At 40.8% G+C, this 19,447-nt stretch overlaps 2 protein-coding genes across 3 annotated transcripts in view; both read left to right on the forward strand.

The window, feature by feature from the left end:
- Positions 1–1,394: 1,394 nt before the first annotated feature.
- On the forward strand, positions 1,395–7,400 carry cdk21 (cyclin-dependent kinase 21). Its single transcript, XM_085785364.1, has 7 exons — positions 1,395–1,658; positions 3,034–3,166; positions 3,830–3,997; positions 4,090–4,199; positions 4,290–4,340; positions 4,914–5,046; positions 6,841–7,400. Exons 1-7 carry the CDS (start codon positions 1,405–1,407, stop codon positions 6,916–6,918), a joined length of 927 nt encoding a protein of 308 aa, XP_085641490.1. The 5' UTR covers positions 1,395–1,404; the 3' UTR covers positions 6,919–7,400.
- A 7,456-nt stretch (positions 7,401–14,856) lies between these two features.
- The window catches only part of svilc (supervillin c), a 43,664-nt gene continuing 39,073 nt past the window's right edge, over positions 14,857–19,447 (forward strand). For both annotated transcript variants that reach the window (XM_085783382.1, XM_085783383.1), the window contains exons 1-4: positions 14,857–15,169; positions 16,323–16,460; positions 17,108–17,296; positions 18,461–18,495. In XM_085783382.1, the coding sequence (XP_085639508.1) occupies positions 14,892–15,169; positions 16,323–16,460; positions 17,108–17,296; positions 18,461–18,495 (640 nt within the window). In that variant the 5' untranslated portion in view covers positions 14,857–14,891. The remainder of the gene's footprint in view (positions 15,170–16,322; positions 16,461–17,107; positions 17,297–18,460; positions 18,496–19,447) is intronic.

Consider the following 19,447-nt stretch of genomic DNA (forward strand, 5'->3'; position numbering starts at 1 on the left):
GTTACAGTCAAGCATCAGTCAACAATCAATCAACATTCAATAATCCATCCATCCATCCATTTTCTTCCGCTTCATCCGGGTCCGGGTTGCAGGGGGGCAGCAGTCGGAGCAGGGATCCCCAGACTTCCCTCTCCCCGGACACTTCCTCCAGCTCTTCCGGGAGGACCCCAAGGGCCAGCCGAGTGACATAGTCATGTATTCCTGAATTCAAACTTTAAGCAGAAGTAAGCGATCCGGTGGTTTTGGCTAACTTCTTGTCAGCAGATGGAGTTAGCAGTCCCCGCCCTCGTCCCTACGTCACCACATTCACGCGCATCCCTTGGCTGCACACACAGAGAGGACTGCCCCTTTATGCTGTTCTCTCTCCTCATTGGATAAAGGTTGTAGGATACAAGGAAAGTTTTCTCCTCAGCTTACAGCAGAGCAGAGTGACTGACAGACCCGTGTTTCAGACCAAACACTCTATGTAAGTGATTGCTGTCGGAAGATATAACTATTTAAGACTTATATTAACACAAACATTCCACTTACTTCTGCTTTAATTATTGTTATAGTTGTTACATAGATCAAAAAGATGTAGTTACACACACGTACACACATTTATAGTATAAACAAGACAAAATGTTAAGAAAAATATCTGTGCTGTGTTAATTTATTTCTCCACAAGTAAAAAAAAAAAAAACTTTTTAAATTGTTTATTTTCCCTTTTTACATGTTGATACACTCACTTTATTAAACTGTGATGTTAATAATAACATGATAATGACAAGCTGACTGGTTCTAAGCTGTTGTGAGTTCCTGGAAGTTGCTTCTCTGGTGAGTTTATAAACATTCACTTTGTTTTGTTTGGTTTTTTGTTTGTTTTATTTTGTTTTGGGGCCTCTGACTCAGTGGCTCAGTGACTGCTGCTCTCTCGCTGCACCTGAACGCACCACGAGCCCCAGTGTGACAGCACGTGCAGGCCTTGTGGCCCCTCGAGGCGCTGTGATTAGTCCTGAGAGGAGGAGGGGGAGTGATCGGAGTGATCGGTGATTGATGGATGAGTGAGTGACAGACATTACCATCTCATTACCCAGCAGGCTGCGCGGCGCGGTGCCATGGAGGCAGCAGCGGTCTGAGGGGGGAAGTCACGACCAGACTCGAACCCGGTCCGTGCGTGCAGCAGCTGTAGTGTGTGTGTCTGTGCAGAGTCTGACAGGTGAGTTACTGCTAAGCTACGAGCTGCTCAGGCTCAGCTCTGCTCGGCTGCAGCTAGCTCCGGCTGCAGGGAAACTAACTAAACTCTACTTTATTTATTTAGCTATGCATTTTATTTTATTTTATTTTATTTCATCTTTGTTTTTTGTTTTGTTTTTTCTGTGCTTTGTTGATGACAGAGAGTTTCAGAGGAGGAGGAGGAGGAGGATGGAGGTCTCTGTCTCTGTCTCTGGTTCTGGCTCTACGGAGCGGCTGAGCTTCGAGCTGCTGGCCGAGGTGGGTGAAGGCTCCTACGGGAAGGTGTTCAAGGCCAGAGAGGTGGGCGGGAACCAGCGGCTCCTGGCGGTGAAGAAATTCAACATCCACGGAGACACGTCGGACTGCGGCATCCCCCCCTTCATGATCCGGGAGGTGGCGCTGCTGCGCAAGATGAACCACTTCAACCACCCCAACATAGTCCAGTGAGTCCAGCTGCTGCACTGTTTGCTGTTATTCATGACAACAACAACAGCAAATAAACAATAATATTCCATAATATTGATATTTTCAACATGGCTACAGATCAGTATACTAGGCCTATTATATTTGGTAACACTTTACTTGAATAGGTATTCATAAGATTAACATAACACTGTCATAACCATGACATAACAGCTGTCATAAACATCAATGAATACTTATGACAGCTGTCGTTAAGTGTCATTCGGTAAGTTATGTCACTTTTGATGCAAAGTTGACATTATTTGAGATGTCCTTGTTATGAGAACTTGACATAATTTTTTAAAGTTTGGCAATTAGGTCTGCTATGACAGTTTAAATTGTCTTTATGTCAAGTTGTCAGAACAAAAACATCTCAAACAATGTCAACTTTGCATTAAAAGTATCATAACTTATCGAATGACACTTAACGACAGCTGTCATGTCATGATTATGACAGTGTTATGTCCATCTTATGAATACCTATTCAAGTAAAGTGTTACCATATATATATTTTTTAACTTTGAAAAAAAAAAATATATATATATATATACCGGTATATATTATATACTATATATATATATATTTTTTTTTTTCGACATGCCACATTACATGAACAATGGCATACTCAAAGATAAACAGTTCTTTTACAGATAAATTAAATCCACACCTCCTTGGATAATTAAAAAAATTATTGTGGTAGTGTATCGCTTATCACATATAAAAATATGACAGATCTTAGGTGAAAAAAAAGAGAAAGAAGAATTAAATAAATAAAAGAACAATTAAAAGAAAGATTATTTTAACAAGTGAGTCCATACTAAACAAATACAAGGGGTTTAGGACAGGTTGAGTTTTGCTATAAATGTGTACAATTTATCTGCATGGGGATTATTTACAGTATTTGTTTCAAACATTTTTGTAACAAGGAGGTTTCATTCTTAAGAGCAAGCCATGAAGGTGGCTACAGATCAGTAAACCAGTTACTGTGATTTCAAAACGCAAAACTTTATTCATCCTGAGAGACGGTTCTCTAAATTAGGTGATACATGATATATATAATACATTTACTATATAGATATAAATACACATACATAAATATAGAATTATACATGTCCACTGTACAAGGTACAAATTCATCCCATGAATACATGAACACCCTGAAGAGAAGTTGTAAAGTCGTCATTTAGCACAAATGTCACATTTTATCATAAAAAACAAAAGTTCAGATTGAATCTATTATATTTAGATTATATACAGATGATCATTTTCTCCAGACACACACACACACACACACACACACACTGGTTAGTATAAAGTGTAAAGTGTGTGTGGTTAACCCTGAGCCGATGCCTCCAGGCTGCTGGATGCGTCCGTGGTTCCTCGGGGGCGGAGCTTGGACCTGACGCTGGTCCTCGAGTACATCGACCAGGACCTGAGCAGCTTCCTGTCCAAGGCTCCGGCGTCCGGACTGAGCCGCGACACCGTCAAGGTCTGGACTCAGCAACACTTTTTGTTTTTTTTTTCTAGAAAATTATAACTTTTATTTTATTTTTTAGAATTTTTTATAGAATTCTTTTTTTTTTTTTTTAGAAATTGTAGCTACCACTTTTTTTTTTTTTTTTAATTATACCACTTTTTTCTAGAAAATGATAACTTTTTTTAATAAATTGTACCACTTTTTTCTAGAAAATGATAACTTTTTTTTTTTTTTTAGAAATTTTTATAGATTTTTTTTTTGAAATTGTAGCACTTTTTTTTTTTATTTAAAATTTTTTTTTTTACCACTTTCTTTTCGAAATTTTACCACTTTTTTCTAGAAAAAAAATTTATTTTATTTTTTAGAAATTGTACCACTTTTTTCGAGAATTTTTTAAAAACACTTTTTTTTAATAGAAATGTTTAAACGTTTTTGGAGAAATTGTACCACTTTTTCCAGAAATTTCTCTACCGTGGTCTAATTTGTGTCAGTTTAGGGGTCCTTGATATAAAGAAGTTTGAGAACCAAGACTTTAACTCCGTCCACCTTTATTAGGACGTTTTTTTTGCAACTGATAACCTGCAGAGAGAGAATCTGCTTCCTGTTTACATCATGTGCTCAGTGCACGTGATTGTTCAGGTGTGTGTGTGTGTGTGTGTGTGTGTGTGAGAGCAGGACGTGATGCAGCAGCTGCTGCAGGGTCTGGACTTCCTCCACTCCAACATGGTTCTGCACCGAGACCTGAAGCCGGAGAACGTCCTGGTGAGCAGCCGCGGGGAGGTGAAGATCGCCGACTTCGGTCTGGCTCGAATCTACACGTTCAACATCGCTCTGACTCCGGGTGTAAGTCAAGCAGCTGTCACCTGTCGGCCAGGTGTGTGTGTAGTTGTTGTGTCACCTCCTGTATGTGTGTGTCTGTGTGTGTGTGTGTGCAGGTGGTGACTCTGTGGTACCGAGCTCCGGAGGTGCTGCTCCACTCCGTCTACATGTCCTCAGTGGACATGTGGAGCGCCGGCTGCATCTTCGCCGAGCTCTTCCTCCTCAGGTGAGCTGCTCCCAGGTGGAGTCGATGCTCTGCTCCGGTCGGATTAACATTGTGTTGTTGTTGTTGTTGTGTTGTTGTTGTGTCCTGCAGGCCTCTGTTCAGGGCGTACACTGAGGTGCAGCAGCTGCAGAAAATCTTTGAGTGAGTGTTTTTATCCCTGATGCAGACGAGAGTCACTGTAGCTTCAGTTGTTCAATTCATCATTTTGAACCATTAAATGAATCAATAAGTCAATTAATTAATCATTAGCATGTAACATACATCTATATATATATTGATCAAGAGGGATGTCGCCATACCTGTAACATATAAGACAACTGATTATTGATACACATCTCCTGTAGATATATGAAGATATGAAATACCTATAGTAACATTTCTACATGTGCATGTATCATACAGTAATATACATTTATGTATCTATAAATAAAAAATAATTCACTTGAATCTGTTCTAACATGTTGCATGTGTGCTAACAATATATTTAGTTAATGAAAACATACATGTATGTTCCGTTAATTTCTCCTTTGCATTGATTTAGTGTATTTGTGTAACATGATTATAATATAGTCACACAAACATGTACGTGCTGCATGTCAATATTTATATATTTTTTATTTATATGCACATATATGGACAGATGTTGACATTGTGACCATGACTCCTCCTCCTCCTCTTCCTCCTCCTCCTCCTCCTCCTCCTCCTCCTCCTCAGGGTTCTGGGTCTCCCCGGTGAGGAGGACTGGCCTGAGGACAGTCCCATCTCCTACTCTGTGTCCTGGGGGCCGAAGGTGTCGAGCACCAAGCTGCTGCAGAACCTCGGCCCCGAGGAGAACGACCTGCTGTCTGTGAGTCCCACACAACCACTGCTAACACTGCTTAAACTGGTTATAATGGTTAAACACTGGTGCAATCAAAAAACATGCATGGAGTGCTGCATGGGTATCAGTTGTCTTTGTCTCTTGTCTCTACCTCTGGTGCTCTTCAGTGTGAGGATCCAAATACTGGGTGGTAGCGGGAACTGAGGCACTCAGAGTAGGAAGGTGATTTTCATTCCAGCGATTCCAGTCGCTATTTTCTTCCCGTTTGTGTCGGTCCAGCACGGCTGACATTGTACCTGCTGCCGCTGTTTACCTGCTGTGGAAGTCCCACAAGCGCCGTACAACGTCAAGCCAGCTTTGCTCTGCCGGACCGGCGGAGTTGTATTACGTTTCCATGATTTCAGTAGTTGTCATAGGTACACATATATTTTACGGCAGCCAATCAGCGCTGAGCGACGAGCGACTGACGGCCGGAGAGTTGGGATTTCTCATCTCGCTCGGAGCCCCAGCGATTTTTCGCCTAGTCACTCGTTTGCATTGACTTAATATGTAAACTTGTTGCCAGCGACAAAAATAAAAGGTCCGGTGTGAACGCACCTTTAAAGGGACATTGTGTAACTTCTCCTGTTATCTATTTATGAAAATCGATTATTTTGTTCAAAAGTCTGTTTTTCACCAGTAATCCCCCCCATCAACAAACTGAAGTGTTCCTTTCAGCTCTGAATTAGCCGTTCATATCATTCATATCTACATGGAGCGGGTAAGCTCGGTGCTGGCTGCCATGTGGTGTCGCCATGTTTTTACGTTCAGTGGCAGCGTGATGGTAGGAAACCACGGAAACTCAGCGGAGACACCGGAGCTGTCGACTCAGGACGAGGTGGCGTCATTCAGGTGCAGTCGGGCAGACGGCCGTCGCTAACAAACCAGATGTCATTTTAGTCACAGAAGTCCAGAGAAAGACGGTAAAACAATACCACATCGCCATGACAACATATTGTCACGTGTATTGTTTTGCCTCGTGCTGACGGACCACTTGTTTACATAGAGCAGTGGTTCTCAACTGGTGGGTCGGGACCCAAAAGTGGGTCGCGGACCCGTTCTGGATGGGTCGCAGACAGCTGGTCAAAAAAGTAAATAATATCTAATGCACATCTGATGTTGGACATGTCTTTTATTTTGAAAAATAACTTATATTGAAAGGCACATGAGACATGTGAACACATGCAGTTGTAATGGTCCTCCTCACTTTCTTATTATTTGCTCTGAATGCAAAGATATCAGTTTCTTATTAATGTGGCCTGAATGCAGTGAATCTTGTTTTGTTTTGTGGGTCTTAATTTTGTGCAATTTGATATTTATTCACTTTTGTGAATATGCTCTGAATGCAGAGATGCATTAGAAGTCAAATATATTCTTTTGTTGGTCTCCATTTTGTGCAGTTTGATATTTTTTTATTCACTGCCGTACATGCAGTTGTCATGGTCCTCCTCAGTTTCATTCATGTGCCCTGAAATGCACTTTGCTCAATAAAGAGCTAAATTAGTTTTTAAAGGCTAAAAAAAAAAAATCTTGGTTTGAATTCTATAAAAGTGGGTCACAACTTAATGACCATGGGAAAATGTGGGTCCCAGAGTGAGACTAGTTGAGAACCCCTGACATAGAGGCTTGTTTATGCCGTTACGTGCAGCGGCTGTCGTCCGTCTGCCGTCTGCCCAATTTCACGTGAATGCAGCATGAAAAATACGATTGAGTTGCGATTAAGTAATTCCTACACAATGTTCCTTTAAACTATTAACTCCATCTTCTCCTCCTGACCTGCAGAAGTGTCTGACCTTCAGGCCCAGCGGTCGGATCTCTGCTGCCAAAGCTCTGACTCATCCGTTCTTCACCAAGCACTGAGGATGAAGACGTTGATGATGATGAGAGGAGGAGTGATGAGGCTCTGACGCTAACTAGTCCCCAGACTGTTCACCGTCACCATGACGACCTGCAGGGTCGGCTGGGTCGGAGGTGGGACGCTCAGAGGAGTTGATGTTTGCTGCTTATCGACACGCTGCTGCTTTTATTTTATTTTATTTTCATTTTATTTTCTATACGTGAGGAACTCTGTCGTTTGCTTCCCACTCTGTTCATGTTGTTGAAACCGCCGGCAGCACGAGGACCAATAAGCACCTTCACCTTCATGTTGACGTTGAGTTTTAATTTGTCGTGTTCGTTCTGCAGGAAAATGTAAAAAAAAAAAGAAGAAAAGTCCTTTAATTTGTTTTAAATGTTTGTTTTTTTAATCTGTTTTTGATATTTATGGTGTAAGAGGACGAGACGTTTGTACGATGAGAGTTTGTCTGTTGACTGAAGAGTTTCTATAAATAACTGATCTGTCACATTGATCGACTCTGCTCCTCCGTGCAGCTGGGTGTGATGACGCAGAGAGGACACAAGGGGGCGCCGCCGCAGCAGCAGGACAGGAGGGGAGGGGTTAGATTAATTAATTAAAATGATCTAATGAGTTTAAAGGGTTAGTTCAAACAAATATTAATAACATAGGCTACAGCTCTGGAAAAAATGAAGAGACCACTTTCACAAATGTTTCTTAAAAGCATCTCTACTCATTCTACTTAATGAGACACTGAACCACAGTTTTATAGAAAGATTATAAAAACCACTGACATTATCCCACAAAAACTGATTGATAAACTCTTCCTGAGTTAAAATATTCTTGCTGTGTTGTTTAGGAATAAATATGAACATGTTTTCTTTGTATTATTATTATTCAAGGTCTGAAAAGAGTTGATATTTTTTGTTATTTAGACTAGTTCAGTCATTTTCAGTCAATAAAAACTCTAAATGACAATATTTTTATTTCAATTTAGGGAGAAATGTTGTCGATAGTTGATAGAATAAAATAAAAGCGTTAATTTTACTCAAACACATACCTATAAATAGTAAAAACCAGAGAAACTGATCACTTTGGGAGTGGTCTCTTCATTTTTTCCCAGAGCTGTACTTGTAGTTTTAACTCTAACTGACTTATTCAGTTTATAGATTTTACAACAACTTAATTTATTATAGATGATTGGTAACATAAAGTAGTTATTATGTTTTTTTGTTTTTTTCCACCATTAGCCTAATTGCTTTCAATTAAAGGGTTAGTTCAAACAAATATCAATAACATACTTAGTAGTTTTAAGTTTAAGTGACTATTTAGTTTATATATTTTACAACAACTTAATTAAGATTAATTAATTAAAATGATGTAATTAGTTTCAATTAAAGGGTTAGTTCAAACAAATATCAATAACATACTTGTAGTTTTAACTTGGAGTGTCTCATTTAGTTTATAGATTTTACAACAACTTAATTTATTAGATGATTGGTGACATTATTTGATTGATTAGGCAACGCTTGTTGTTTTTTTTCAACATTAAATTAAAAACAAAAAGTATAGAGAATCGTGTTTAATTTAATTAATTGAATTAAAAGCCAACAGCTCCAGGTGGCTACGTCAGCTCCAGCGGCCTCTGAGCTGCGGCTCCGCGGGGGAACTGACCTGAGCTCCCGCAGGACGCGACACTCAGCAGCGACTCACGGACACAAGTGGACACAGACACAGACAGACTATTTATACCACACACACACACACACACACACACACACACACACACACCCTGATACGGACACTCCGCAGCAGCTGTGGCTCTGACTACATTTGGAGCGACAGCCTGAGGGAGTGGGTGAGAGAGTGAGTGAGGGGGGCCAGAGTGGGGAGGGACCGACCCACCGACCGACAACCGACCGAGACACCGAGAGAGAGAGGGTGAGTACAGCAGCAGTTTTTATTTATTATTACTCCACTTTCTTTGTTTGATCGAGCAAAACTGATGCAAACTGATCCAGGAGCGAGACACGAGTTTGCGTGTGCGTGTGTGTGTGTGTGTGTGTGTGTGTGTGTGTGTGTGCTGGTCGGTGACTGTGTGTCTGTAGCTGTCTGTAGCTCTGAGCAGTGTGAAGTCAAGTGGAGTTACAGTAACTGTTGTTTAGGCTACTAAGTGCAGGAGGATGACGTCATCATTCGAACTGGATCAATTTATGAACTTTATGAATTTAATTTGGATTTTTTCTTTTTTTTAAACCTGTTGAGTGAAACTTTGACTTATTAGTTCAATATATTGGTGTTGAATGAGTGCAAAGTGTGTCGTGTGTGTGTGTGTGTGTGTGTGTGTGTGTGTGTGTGTGTTGGACAGGTGAGTTTCACCTGAGTTGACCTGCAGTGTCTGATGTGTTGTGTTGCTCCTATTGTTAGTTATTACTATTAAATCAGCTGTTAATATGCACTGCCCCCTCTCCTCTCCTCCTCTTCCTTAATCTCCTCCCTCCTCCACCTGGAAGCTCATATTAATAATAATATTATTAATGATAATAATGAGTTTTACTTTACACTTTAAAAAAAAAAATCATAAAATAGGGCAAAGTTAGAATAAAATAAAACACGAATAGCAACAAAACAGAATAAAACACACAAACTTATACACTGAAAGCTCATTTAAAAATGATGAGTGTATTATGCTGCCCTGTATGACACAGAGATCATCACCTGGACGTCTCCGTCTAACACTTGGACCATCATCATCATCATCAATAATCACATTCCTAATGCTGCATGCCTTACGTGTGTGTTTGTGTGTAGAAAAGGATTGTGGGAAGTTGTGCGTCCTTGTGTGGTGGTTCCTGTGGTGCAGGTCGGAGGTTTTACTCTTAATCTTAAATCGTCGTGTTACGTAACATCTGAGTGAAGCAGCAGAACCAGAACCAGAGGAAGTTCTGGTTCAGGTGGTGGAGTAGAGCTGCATCTAACCATTATTATCATTATTGATGAATTTGTCGATTGTTTAAACGATTAGGCTAATCGATTCGTTGTTTGGTCAATAAAATGTTTAAAGTGTTTCCCAAACCACCAGACGATGTCCTCAAATGTCTTGTTTTGTCCACAAACCAAAGAGAGACTCAGTTTATTGTCATAAACGAACAAAGAAACCAGAAATATTCACATTTAAGAAGCTGCAATCAGAGAATTTTGACTTTTTGTCTCGACTCTAAAATAGTTGACGATTCATTAAATAATCGATTATTGTTTGATTAATCGATTAATTGTTCTGGCTCTGTGGTGGATCTCAGTTTGTTGTCGTGGTGACAGAGCCGCTCCTCATCCTCAGGTCATTTAGTGTCTGTGGATTAGAGGCCCATCATGATCCCTGCTGCTGCTGAGCGTCCAATCACAGCTCCTCCAGCCCGTCACATGACTTCTGCTCTTTTGCTTTTGCTGCTGCCGGGTGGAGCTCCACTTCCTGTTAGGAGGAGGAGGAGGAGGAGGAGGTGCAGGCTGGTTGTTGGCATGTAGAGGAAGCTCCTGAGGATCAGAGCTTCTTACTGCTCAGCTCATTAAAACTCTCTGGGCCGCCGGGATTTACACCGTCCTGCTGACAAGTGGCCTTCAGTCAGTCACAGTGGTGTAGTCTCATTTTTTGTAGTGGGTGGGTATACCTACTGCTTTTTAGGTGGGTAAACTGTTCATACTTCTTGTATCACTGGTCAAGGACCCCAAAATTGACACAAATTTTTGACCACGGACCCCCATTGGACAAAAGTTTGAAGCAAACACCAGAAATACACAAACAATCAATGTACGTTTAAATTAGGCGTACATTTTTTTAAAGATTATAGAGAAATTTCTGGAAAAAAGTTGTACAATTCCTCCAAAAGTTGTAACATTTCTAGAAAAAAGTGGTAAGATTAAAAAAAAAAAAAAGTTTAAGAGTTTAAAAAATTGAAAAAAAAATAGTTTAAATAGATTTAGTAGTAGAATTCTAGAAAAAGTGATAAGATTTCGCAAAAAAAAAGTTTAGAAAAAGTGTGGTAAAATTTCGCAAAAAAAGTGGTAAAACCTCTCAAAAAATTATAGAAAATGTGGCAAAATTTCTCTTTCAAAAAAGGGGCAAACAATAATACAAAAAGGGGTAAAACTTCTTGAAAAAAAAATAGTACTGTAAAAAAAAAGAAAAATTGAGAAGAAACTGGTAAAAATTTCTCAAAAAATTCGAGGAAAAGTGGTAAAAAAAATAAATAAAAAAAAGTCAAACAATAATTGAAAAAGTGATAAAATTTCTCAAAAAAAAAGTTAAAAAATTCTCAGAAAAAGTGGTAGAATTTCTCAAAAAATGTAAGAAAAATTTGGCAAAATTTCTCTCTCTCCAAAAAAGGGGCAAACAATAATACAAAAGCGGTAAAAATTCTTGTAAAAAAGAAAAATTGAGAAGAAACTGGTAAGATTTCTCAAAAAAATTTGAGGAAAAGTGGTAAAAATGTCAACAACAAAAAAAAGAAAGTCAAACAACTTTTTTTTTCTGAAAAAAAAAAAAAAAGTTAAAAAATTCTAGGAAAAAGTGGTAAAATTTCAATAAAAAGTTGGGGACCCCCTTGAACCCTGTCAACCCTCCCACTTTGAGAACCATTGACACATACTTTAGTTAGATAGTTTTGTTGTACTATACTGAGTATACCTGAGTATCACATACAGTAGACTACACCACTGGTCAGTCATATGTGTGTGTGTCAGATCTGATCCCAGGTCTGCCTGAGGCTCCTGCTCCCAGTTTCTGTGGCGACAGTCGCAGCAGGAAAAAAACCCCCCTGATAAAATAAACATTGAAGTTGCATCTTTCACACAACCATTCACATCCATCTGCTGCACTAAGTCCCGGCTCACGCCTCTTTGTTCCGCCTCCATTGTGCCTCCTGCTGCAGGAATGCTGACCTCCACTGGATTTTTTTTTTTTTGGGAAGCACAACACATAGACACGACGTACACGAGCGCACATTTATGTTTGTAGCTACACATTATTTTGCGAGTCCATCTCAAGCCGTGTCACCTCATCAGGGCTATTTATACCATACAAGGTCCCGGGCGTCGGCCTTTTGTTTGTGCTGTTTATTCATTTCCAGGCAACAAGAGGAGTCGACAGGGAGTTGGGTTTTTTTGGGGAGGGGGGTCGGTTTAGACGCTTCCTCCTCACATCATGTGTGTTTAAAGGGATAGTTCACCCAAAATTGAAATTTCACTCTATCTACTCACCCTCATGTGGACTAAGGGCTGGGAGAAGTTTCAGAGTCCTCCGTGGCTTCTCTGAGTTACAGGGGGTCTCGGCGTAGCAGTGCATGTCCATATAACGGTTGCAAATGGAGCCCCGAAATGCGAAATTGTCCCGAAAAAAATTAAATAAGTCTATATTTCAAGCTTGTTTTGTAGCGGAAGCTTCTCAAAGCTCCTCTTCCCGGTTCGTCAAATTAGGACGAACTGGGAAGAGGAGCTTCCGCTACAAAACAAGCTTGAAAAATAGACATATTAAATTTTTTTCGGGACAATTTCTGATGTTGGGGCTTCAATACAAGAGGGACATTACATACGAGCAGCATGGAGGTATTTGGATGTTTTTTGGTGTGTCTTTTTGTTACGAAGACAGTTGGTATCCATTTGCAACCGTCATATGGACATGCACTGCTACGCCGAGACCCCCTGTAACTCAGAGAAGCCACGGAGGACTCTGAAACTTCTCTCAGCCCTTAGTCCACATGAGGGTGAGTAAATAATGAGTGAAATTTGAATTTTGGGTGAACTATCCCTTTAAGCAAATGTGAGCAGATAACAGACAGGCAGCAGAGACCTGGACCTGGACCTGGACCTGAGCCGAGCTGAGCGGTGTTGAGTTTCAGTGCAAGGGGAGATTCCTGCACGGAGCTGCAGCCCGGTGCAGGTCGTCTTACATGCAGGGAGGAGGCCGGATCAGGATGCAGCTTTAAAGAAATAGTTCACCAAAAAATGAAATTCAGTCATAGGCTAGTGACAATGCCCCCCAAAAATTGAGAGACACCCCTATGTTTTTCCTCTTCTCTAATGTCTCCCATATATGAAATGAATTCTTAGGTTAAAATATTTTACTGCAAACATTGTTAAAGTGATACATATTGTCATACACCCCAAATTTAAAAAAGAACAAAAATACAGCCTGGCCGTAAGGGAGTTAAGACATATAAGCTCATGTAGATTAATAACACAAGCTCTGACAGCTTTGAAACTTGACATAATTGTGGCCAGGAAGTTCCTTTACCTATTAGAAAAAACTGGATGTGAATATCTTGCCTTAAATAAGCGGACATGCAAAAAAAGAATATCTATGCAGAATATTCTCATTTACTTTGTAGTTGCTCAATCAGAGATTGTCATAGAAACACATATGATGGCTTGTTTGAAAGAATTAAAGCCCTTTTTGACAGTTAGTCACTAGCCAATCATTATTGACTCCCCCTCATGCTGATGAATACTCTGGAGTAGTTTTTTATTCCTCAAAGTGCATCTGGAGACCCGGGAGGCCGGTTCCTAGTCCAACCAAAACTTTATATGAGAGTAATAGGGCCCGACACAAAAACGTCCATAAAACTACACAAAAACCATTTAATATTCCTCCACACTGCTCGTCCACTGCAATCCAAGTGTCCTGAAGGGAGATAGTCCAGAGTTTATTCTCAGGCAAATTCAATACAGGACTGTTTAGGCTGTAAAAATGTCCAAAATGACGTTGTTTCCAGTACAAATTTACAATACAAATCTAGAATATATATATGTGAATAAATAGAGACATATAAAACTAAACTAGAAAGAAAAAGAAAATATACATTTAAAAAAAAAAAAGTAGAGGCACAATAGCAGCGATACAAGTGCAAATAAATAACAGAAGTGCAAGTTTTTTTATTTGAATAAAAAAATTTAAAAAAAGCTTATGGACTGGTTAAAGTGTGCATGTTCAACTATACATGCACACAATTTACTTTAACCAGTTAAAACTGTTCAATCAATGATTGTTTATCTGTGGGGATTTAGAAAATCTTTCTGTGTGAACCAGGCTTCAGAGCTATAGAGTGTTTTTCAACCTTGGGGTCGGGACCCCACGTGGGGTCGCCTGGAATTCAAATGGGGTCGCCTGAAATGTTTAGAAATTCATTTAAAAAAATTCCTTATACAAATATTTTTTCAACTAATTATAATTATTTTATAAATTATGATTAAAACACCACACATAATCTTAAACAACTGTATTCTTTACTTTTTTTTCCTATACTTATACCCTTTCTTGAATGTAAATCGAGTTCAAATAAAATGCAGCATATATTAAAGCAGAAGTAAGCGATCTGGTGGTTTTGGCTAACTTCCTGTCAGCAGATGGAGTTAGCAGTCCCCGCCCTCGTCCCTACATCACCACATTTACGCGCATCCCTTGGCTGCACACACAGAAAGGACCGCCCCTTTATGCCGTTCTCTCTCCTCATTGGATAAAGGTTGTAGGATACAAGGAAAGTTTTCTCCTCGGCTTACAGCAGAGCAGAGTGACTGACAGACCCGTGTTTCAGACCAAACACTCTATAGAAGTGATTGCTGTCGGAAGATAGAACTATTTAAGACTTATATTAACACAAAAATTCCGCTTATTTCTGCTTTAATAATCTGAGCTGGAGCATCTTGATTGACATCATGTGACTGCACCAGAAACCAGAAATTTGTGATGTCACAATGTGTTCACGAGCCAAACCAGGTTGTGAACCACTGCTCTAGAGATTCTGACCTTTGACCTTTGACCTCTGGTTTCTCCTCCGTGTTTCAGGAGGAACTCACCGGTTCTGATGGAATCTGACTTTGCAGAAGACAAACAGTCGACGGCCAATCAGCTTCCACTTCCTGCTGCGTCCGTCTGAGAGAGAGAGAGAACAGAGAGAGAGAGAGAGTGAGAGAGAGAGCGAGGGGGGAGAGGGAGGGAGGGGGGGAGAACATGGACGCCGTGGAGAACCCGACGCTGGAGCCGCGGTCGGAGCGCATCGCCCGCTACAAGGCCGAGAGGCGGCGGGAGCTGGCCGAGCGCTACGGCAACACGGAGGAGCTGCCGCCGTCCAAGTGGGTGAGGAGGGACGGGAGGGAGGCGCTCGACCCCACGGTCACCATGACGACGACGCTCTCCGACGACCCCGGAGAGAGAGTGAACGGCCGGACGGGAGGAGGAGTCGCCAACGGACTGGAGGGAGAGACGGCCGAGTCGGCCTACCTGGGCAGGTGAGCCATGACATCACCGAGACAACAGGAAGTGACTGAGTCGACTTTAAACTGTGTTTTTTTTTTAACTTCATAAACATTTACAGTCAAGTTGTGACGCTGCGTTCGAGACAACTCGGAACTCAGAATCTCACAGTTGAAAACTCAAAATGTTCCGTCTTCAAAGCGTTTAAAGAGACGCACCAGGCCAGAATAACCACAAACCGGGACAAACTTTGCATACAAAGTGCTTCACGTAGCGTTAAAACATTACAAAGGGCACAAAAGCAATAAAAAAAAAGAAACATTTAAGAATAATGAAACAAATCCTTTAAAATCGAAGAGAAATAACAACATGAAGTAGGTTAATCTGTAACCGTAAGTAAATATTGTATATTTCATGTTTTGTGACGTCAGATAAACTGATTCTCAGGGAAGTCGAGGTAGATTTCTTTTTTCTCAAACTTTCCCAATTGGCGGCATGAGGTGGCGTTGGATTGACTTTTTTTTCAAGTTTGGAAAGTTTGGAAAAACCGGAGTTCCGAGTTTTCTCAAACACAGCATCAGTGCGCGGACTGGAGTGGATGTGGACGGAGCAGCTGTTTCCATGTTCATCACTGTCTGTCACCATGGAAACAGTGGCTCCTCCAGTCTGTAGTCACTGACCTGACTCCAGATCCGAGTCAAATTGGAGGTAAATTTCAAAATAAAAGCACAAGAAGAAGTTTAAATAACCTGATGAAACTCATTAATTTGAGTTTTTGAGTTTTTATTTTTTTTATCTGACTGTAGAAACTTTGAGACTTTCCACAGTGAATCAGCAGCGTTTGTTTTCAGCAGCAGCGTCTGGACTTCACCAGCTGCTCCAGTTAAAGTTTGCTCTGACTTCACGCTGCCATCGCTTCACTAAAAAAAACAGGACTCAGTGTTGAGCCTTCCACTTTTTACAAGTTGGTTCAAGGTTTTATTTATTTTATTTTATTTTTATTTAAGGAGGACAATGCACATTAATGGACATAATAAAATGTAAAAGTGCCAGTGTTAGCCAACGGCTAGTTTCCGACTGTAGTCCTCCTGGCAAGGTGTTAAAATCCATTAAAATAGGTTGAGAGCGTTATTTTACTATTTCCTCTGTGAGCGCGTCCCCCTCCTCACCTCCTTCCCCCCCCTCCAGGCCGGGAGCGGCCCCCGGTGGGCTGGACGCGGCCCCCGGTGGGCCAGAGGCCCCGCAGCTCCACACTCGGGTGTCGGTGGGTCAGCTGAGAAACGTCCTGCTGCAGCAGACGGGGAGCGGAGCTCAGCCACACTCAGTGTAGGAGACAGCTGCATGAGAGTGGTCAAAGTCCTTATAGGCTATATACCATATACCATATACCATATACTATATACTATATACTATATACAGTATAGAATATACTGTATACAATATGCATTATAGAATATACAATAATACAATATACAGTATAGAATATACTATATACAATAATACAAAATACAGTATAGAATATACCAACAACAATATACAATATGCATTATAGAATATAGAATATAGAATATACTACATACAATAATACAAAATACACTATAGAATATACAATATACTGTATACAGTATGCAGTGTAGAATATATTATATACATTATAGAATATAGAATATACAATATGCATTATAGAATATACCATATACAATATACAATATGCATTATTGAATATACAATAATACAATTTACATTATAGAATATACTATATACAATATACAATATACAGCATAGAATATACAGCATAGAATATACAATATACGATATACAATATACATTATAGAATATAGAATATAACGTCTAACTATAACTAACATCTCTGGAGTGATCAGAGAGACTGTTACTGAGAGTCAGAGAAAGCCTTCACCTCAACCTCTTCTCCTCCTCCTCTCTCTCTCTCTCTCTCTCTCTGTGGACGCCAGTGGTCCAGACCCGGCTCGGACCACCTCCTCTCTGGACTTGGCGGTGAAGCCGGGCTCTGAGGGGGGCCGGCGACGCACCCGTCGTTACCTCCCCGGCGGCGGCGGCGGCGGCTCTGGTGGCGGCCGCAAGACGAGCGAGCGCTTCAGGACGCAGCCGATCACAGCCAATGAGATGGAGGAGAGCAGCGGGTAGGGGGCGTGGCCTAACCTCAGACGCTGTGTGCCGTGAAGTTTACTGTTGTTGTGTTTGTGACAAAATAATGCTCAAGGTTTTTACGTTAAAGTTCAGAAATACTTGATTCTAGAAGTGTTTTGGTCGTGTTTTGCTTTATTCCACATTAACTGAAGAGATTCTGTCCCTGAACGCACCGCAATGTTATGGAGTTAAACACTTTTAAACACAGTTCGAGGGCAGATTTCTGTAGAAAACAGTTAAAACGAAACGAGTCATAAATAAATATCATAACGTTTTATGTATTTTGGCTTTTAAATGCATTGAAATCGATGTTTTACTATCTCTCAACACGCCGCCACAAGTTCGACGGCAAATTTCTCTAGAAAACAGTTAAAACAAAATGAGTCGTTATGTAATTTAAACATTAGAAACATGAATCTGAAGCTTATAAGACACAGACAGGAGACACAGTAAAGCGAGGGACCGGTCTGGGGCCTTTAGTTGTTCTCCTTCTTGACTTTAGAAGTTGTGCAGACAGCTTCCTGTTAGTGGGTTTGACAATAAGCTGAGTTTGTTTGGTTTATTAGAACGTCAATATCACATGATTCACATGGTAGCTTAGCATTAGCCTCTAGCCTGGTCCCTCACTTTATTGTGTCCCCCAGAAACAGAAACACTTCCTGTTGTGTTCGGAGTTGTTTCCTGTACAAGATTTTTACTTCAAATTCAGAATTACTTGATCCTAAAAGTGTTTTAGTGGAATTTCTAGCACCTCTGTGTCACTGTGTGTTGCAGTGAGTTGAACCTTCTGGGCCACCATAATCACACTTTCAAAATAAAAGTAAAAAAAGTCAGGCCTACATTTGTCTTTTAATGTGGAGGAGTAACAGATGTCGGTCTCTCCTCCAGTCTTGTGTCTTGTAGTCTGTGCTGTAACTTTGCATGAAGCCGGAGAGGGAGGTGCAGGTGCAGCAGGTTTTGCATGAGCTCGTCCTCGTCACGACTTCAACAGAGCTGCGTTCAAAACATGCAAATGTTCACAGTAGCCTACACGGTGTGTCGACGGTGCAGCCGCTTGTCGAGAGCTTGGTGCACGATCGGAGGATTAAAGTCCACATCAACTGTCTCACCTGGTGACCTCATCTCTATTTCTCTCTCTCCTCCTCCTCCTCCTTTAGGCTGCTGGACGCTGAGGAAGAGGAGAACTGTAAAGGTAACTACTACTACTGTCATTATTATGTTTAGAGACACACGTCTGCTCTGCTGCTGTGTCATACAGGCAGAGATGGACAGAGTACTCAACCCCAGTACTTGAGTAAGAGTACAAATACTACTGGTCAAAATTTACTCTGTTACAAGTAAAAGTAGCTCAGTTGACATGTTTAGAGTAAAAAAGTACTTGCTTTTAAATTTACTTTGAGTAAGAGTAAGAGTACATTTCTTATTTTTCACATCAGTTAATTACTATAATTTTTTCTAGATGAATTTAAGGACCTTTTAACTCTTGTTTCTGAGAATGAACTCTTTGAAACCAGCTGCACTGATGTGCTGCTTTTAGGGGTTAGGGTTTCCTTCTTTGACAAACACAGCTTGTGTCCAATAGGATTTTAGAAAAAAGAAAGAAAAAAAAAGAGCAGACCTGAAAGTAACGAGTACTTTTCAGCCTTCCTAGAAATTAAAGCAGATATCAGTGGAATGTTTTTGTTAATATAAGTCCTAAATAGTCCTATTTTCCGTCAGCAATCACTTACATGAAGTATTTCAGCCTAAACACGAGTCTCTCCGTCACTCTGCTCTGCTGTAAGCCGAGGAGAAAATTTTCCTTGTGGGATACAAGTGTTATCCAATGAGGGGAGAGAACGGCATGAAGGGCTGTGTGTGCAGCCAAGGGATGCGCGTGAATGTGGTGACGTAGCACGAGGACCAATTGATGCCTGACAAGGGCGGGGGCTGCTAACTCATGGTGCGTTCAAGGAAACTCGTACTTTGTGTTTTTCCTTCCTGTGAAGTCATACCAGTTCGATCTGGTACGAGTTCACGGGTCGGAAGTTACGAGTGGCCGTTATAGGGAACTTTCACAGACAACAGGACGGTAAAAACACGAGCTACGGGTTACCTGGAACGCTACCAAGTCGTAGTTGTGACTTGAAGCTGTAACTTACGGT

Source organism: Trachurus japonicus, chromosome 8, assembly GCF_045865225.1.
Source record: "Trachurus japonicus isolate A0001 chromosome 8, Traja_1.0".
Taxonomy (NCBI): Eukaryota; Metazoa; Chordata; class Actinopteri; order Carangiformes; family Carangidae; genus Trachurus; species Trachurus japonicus.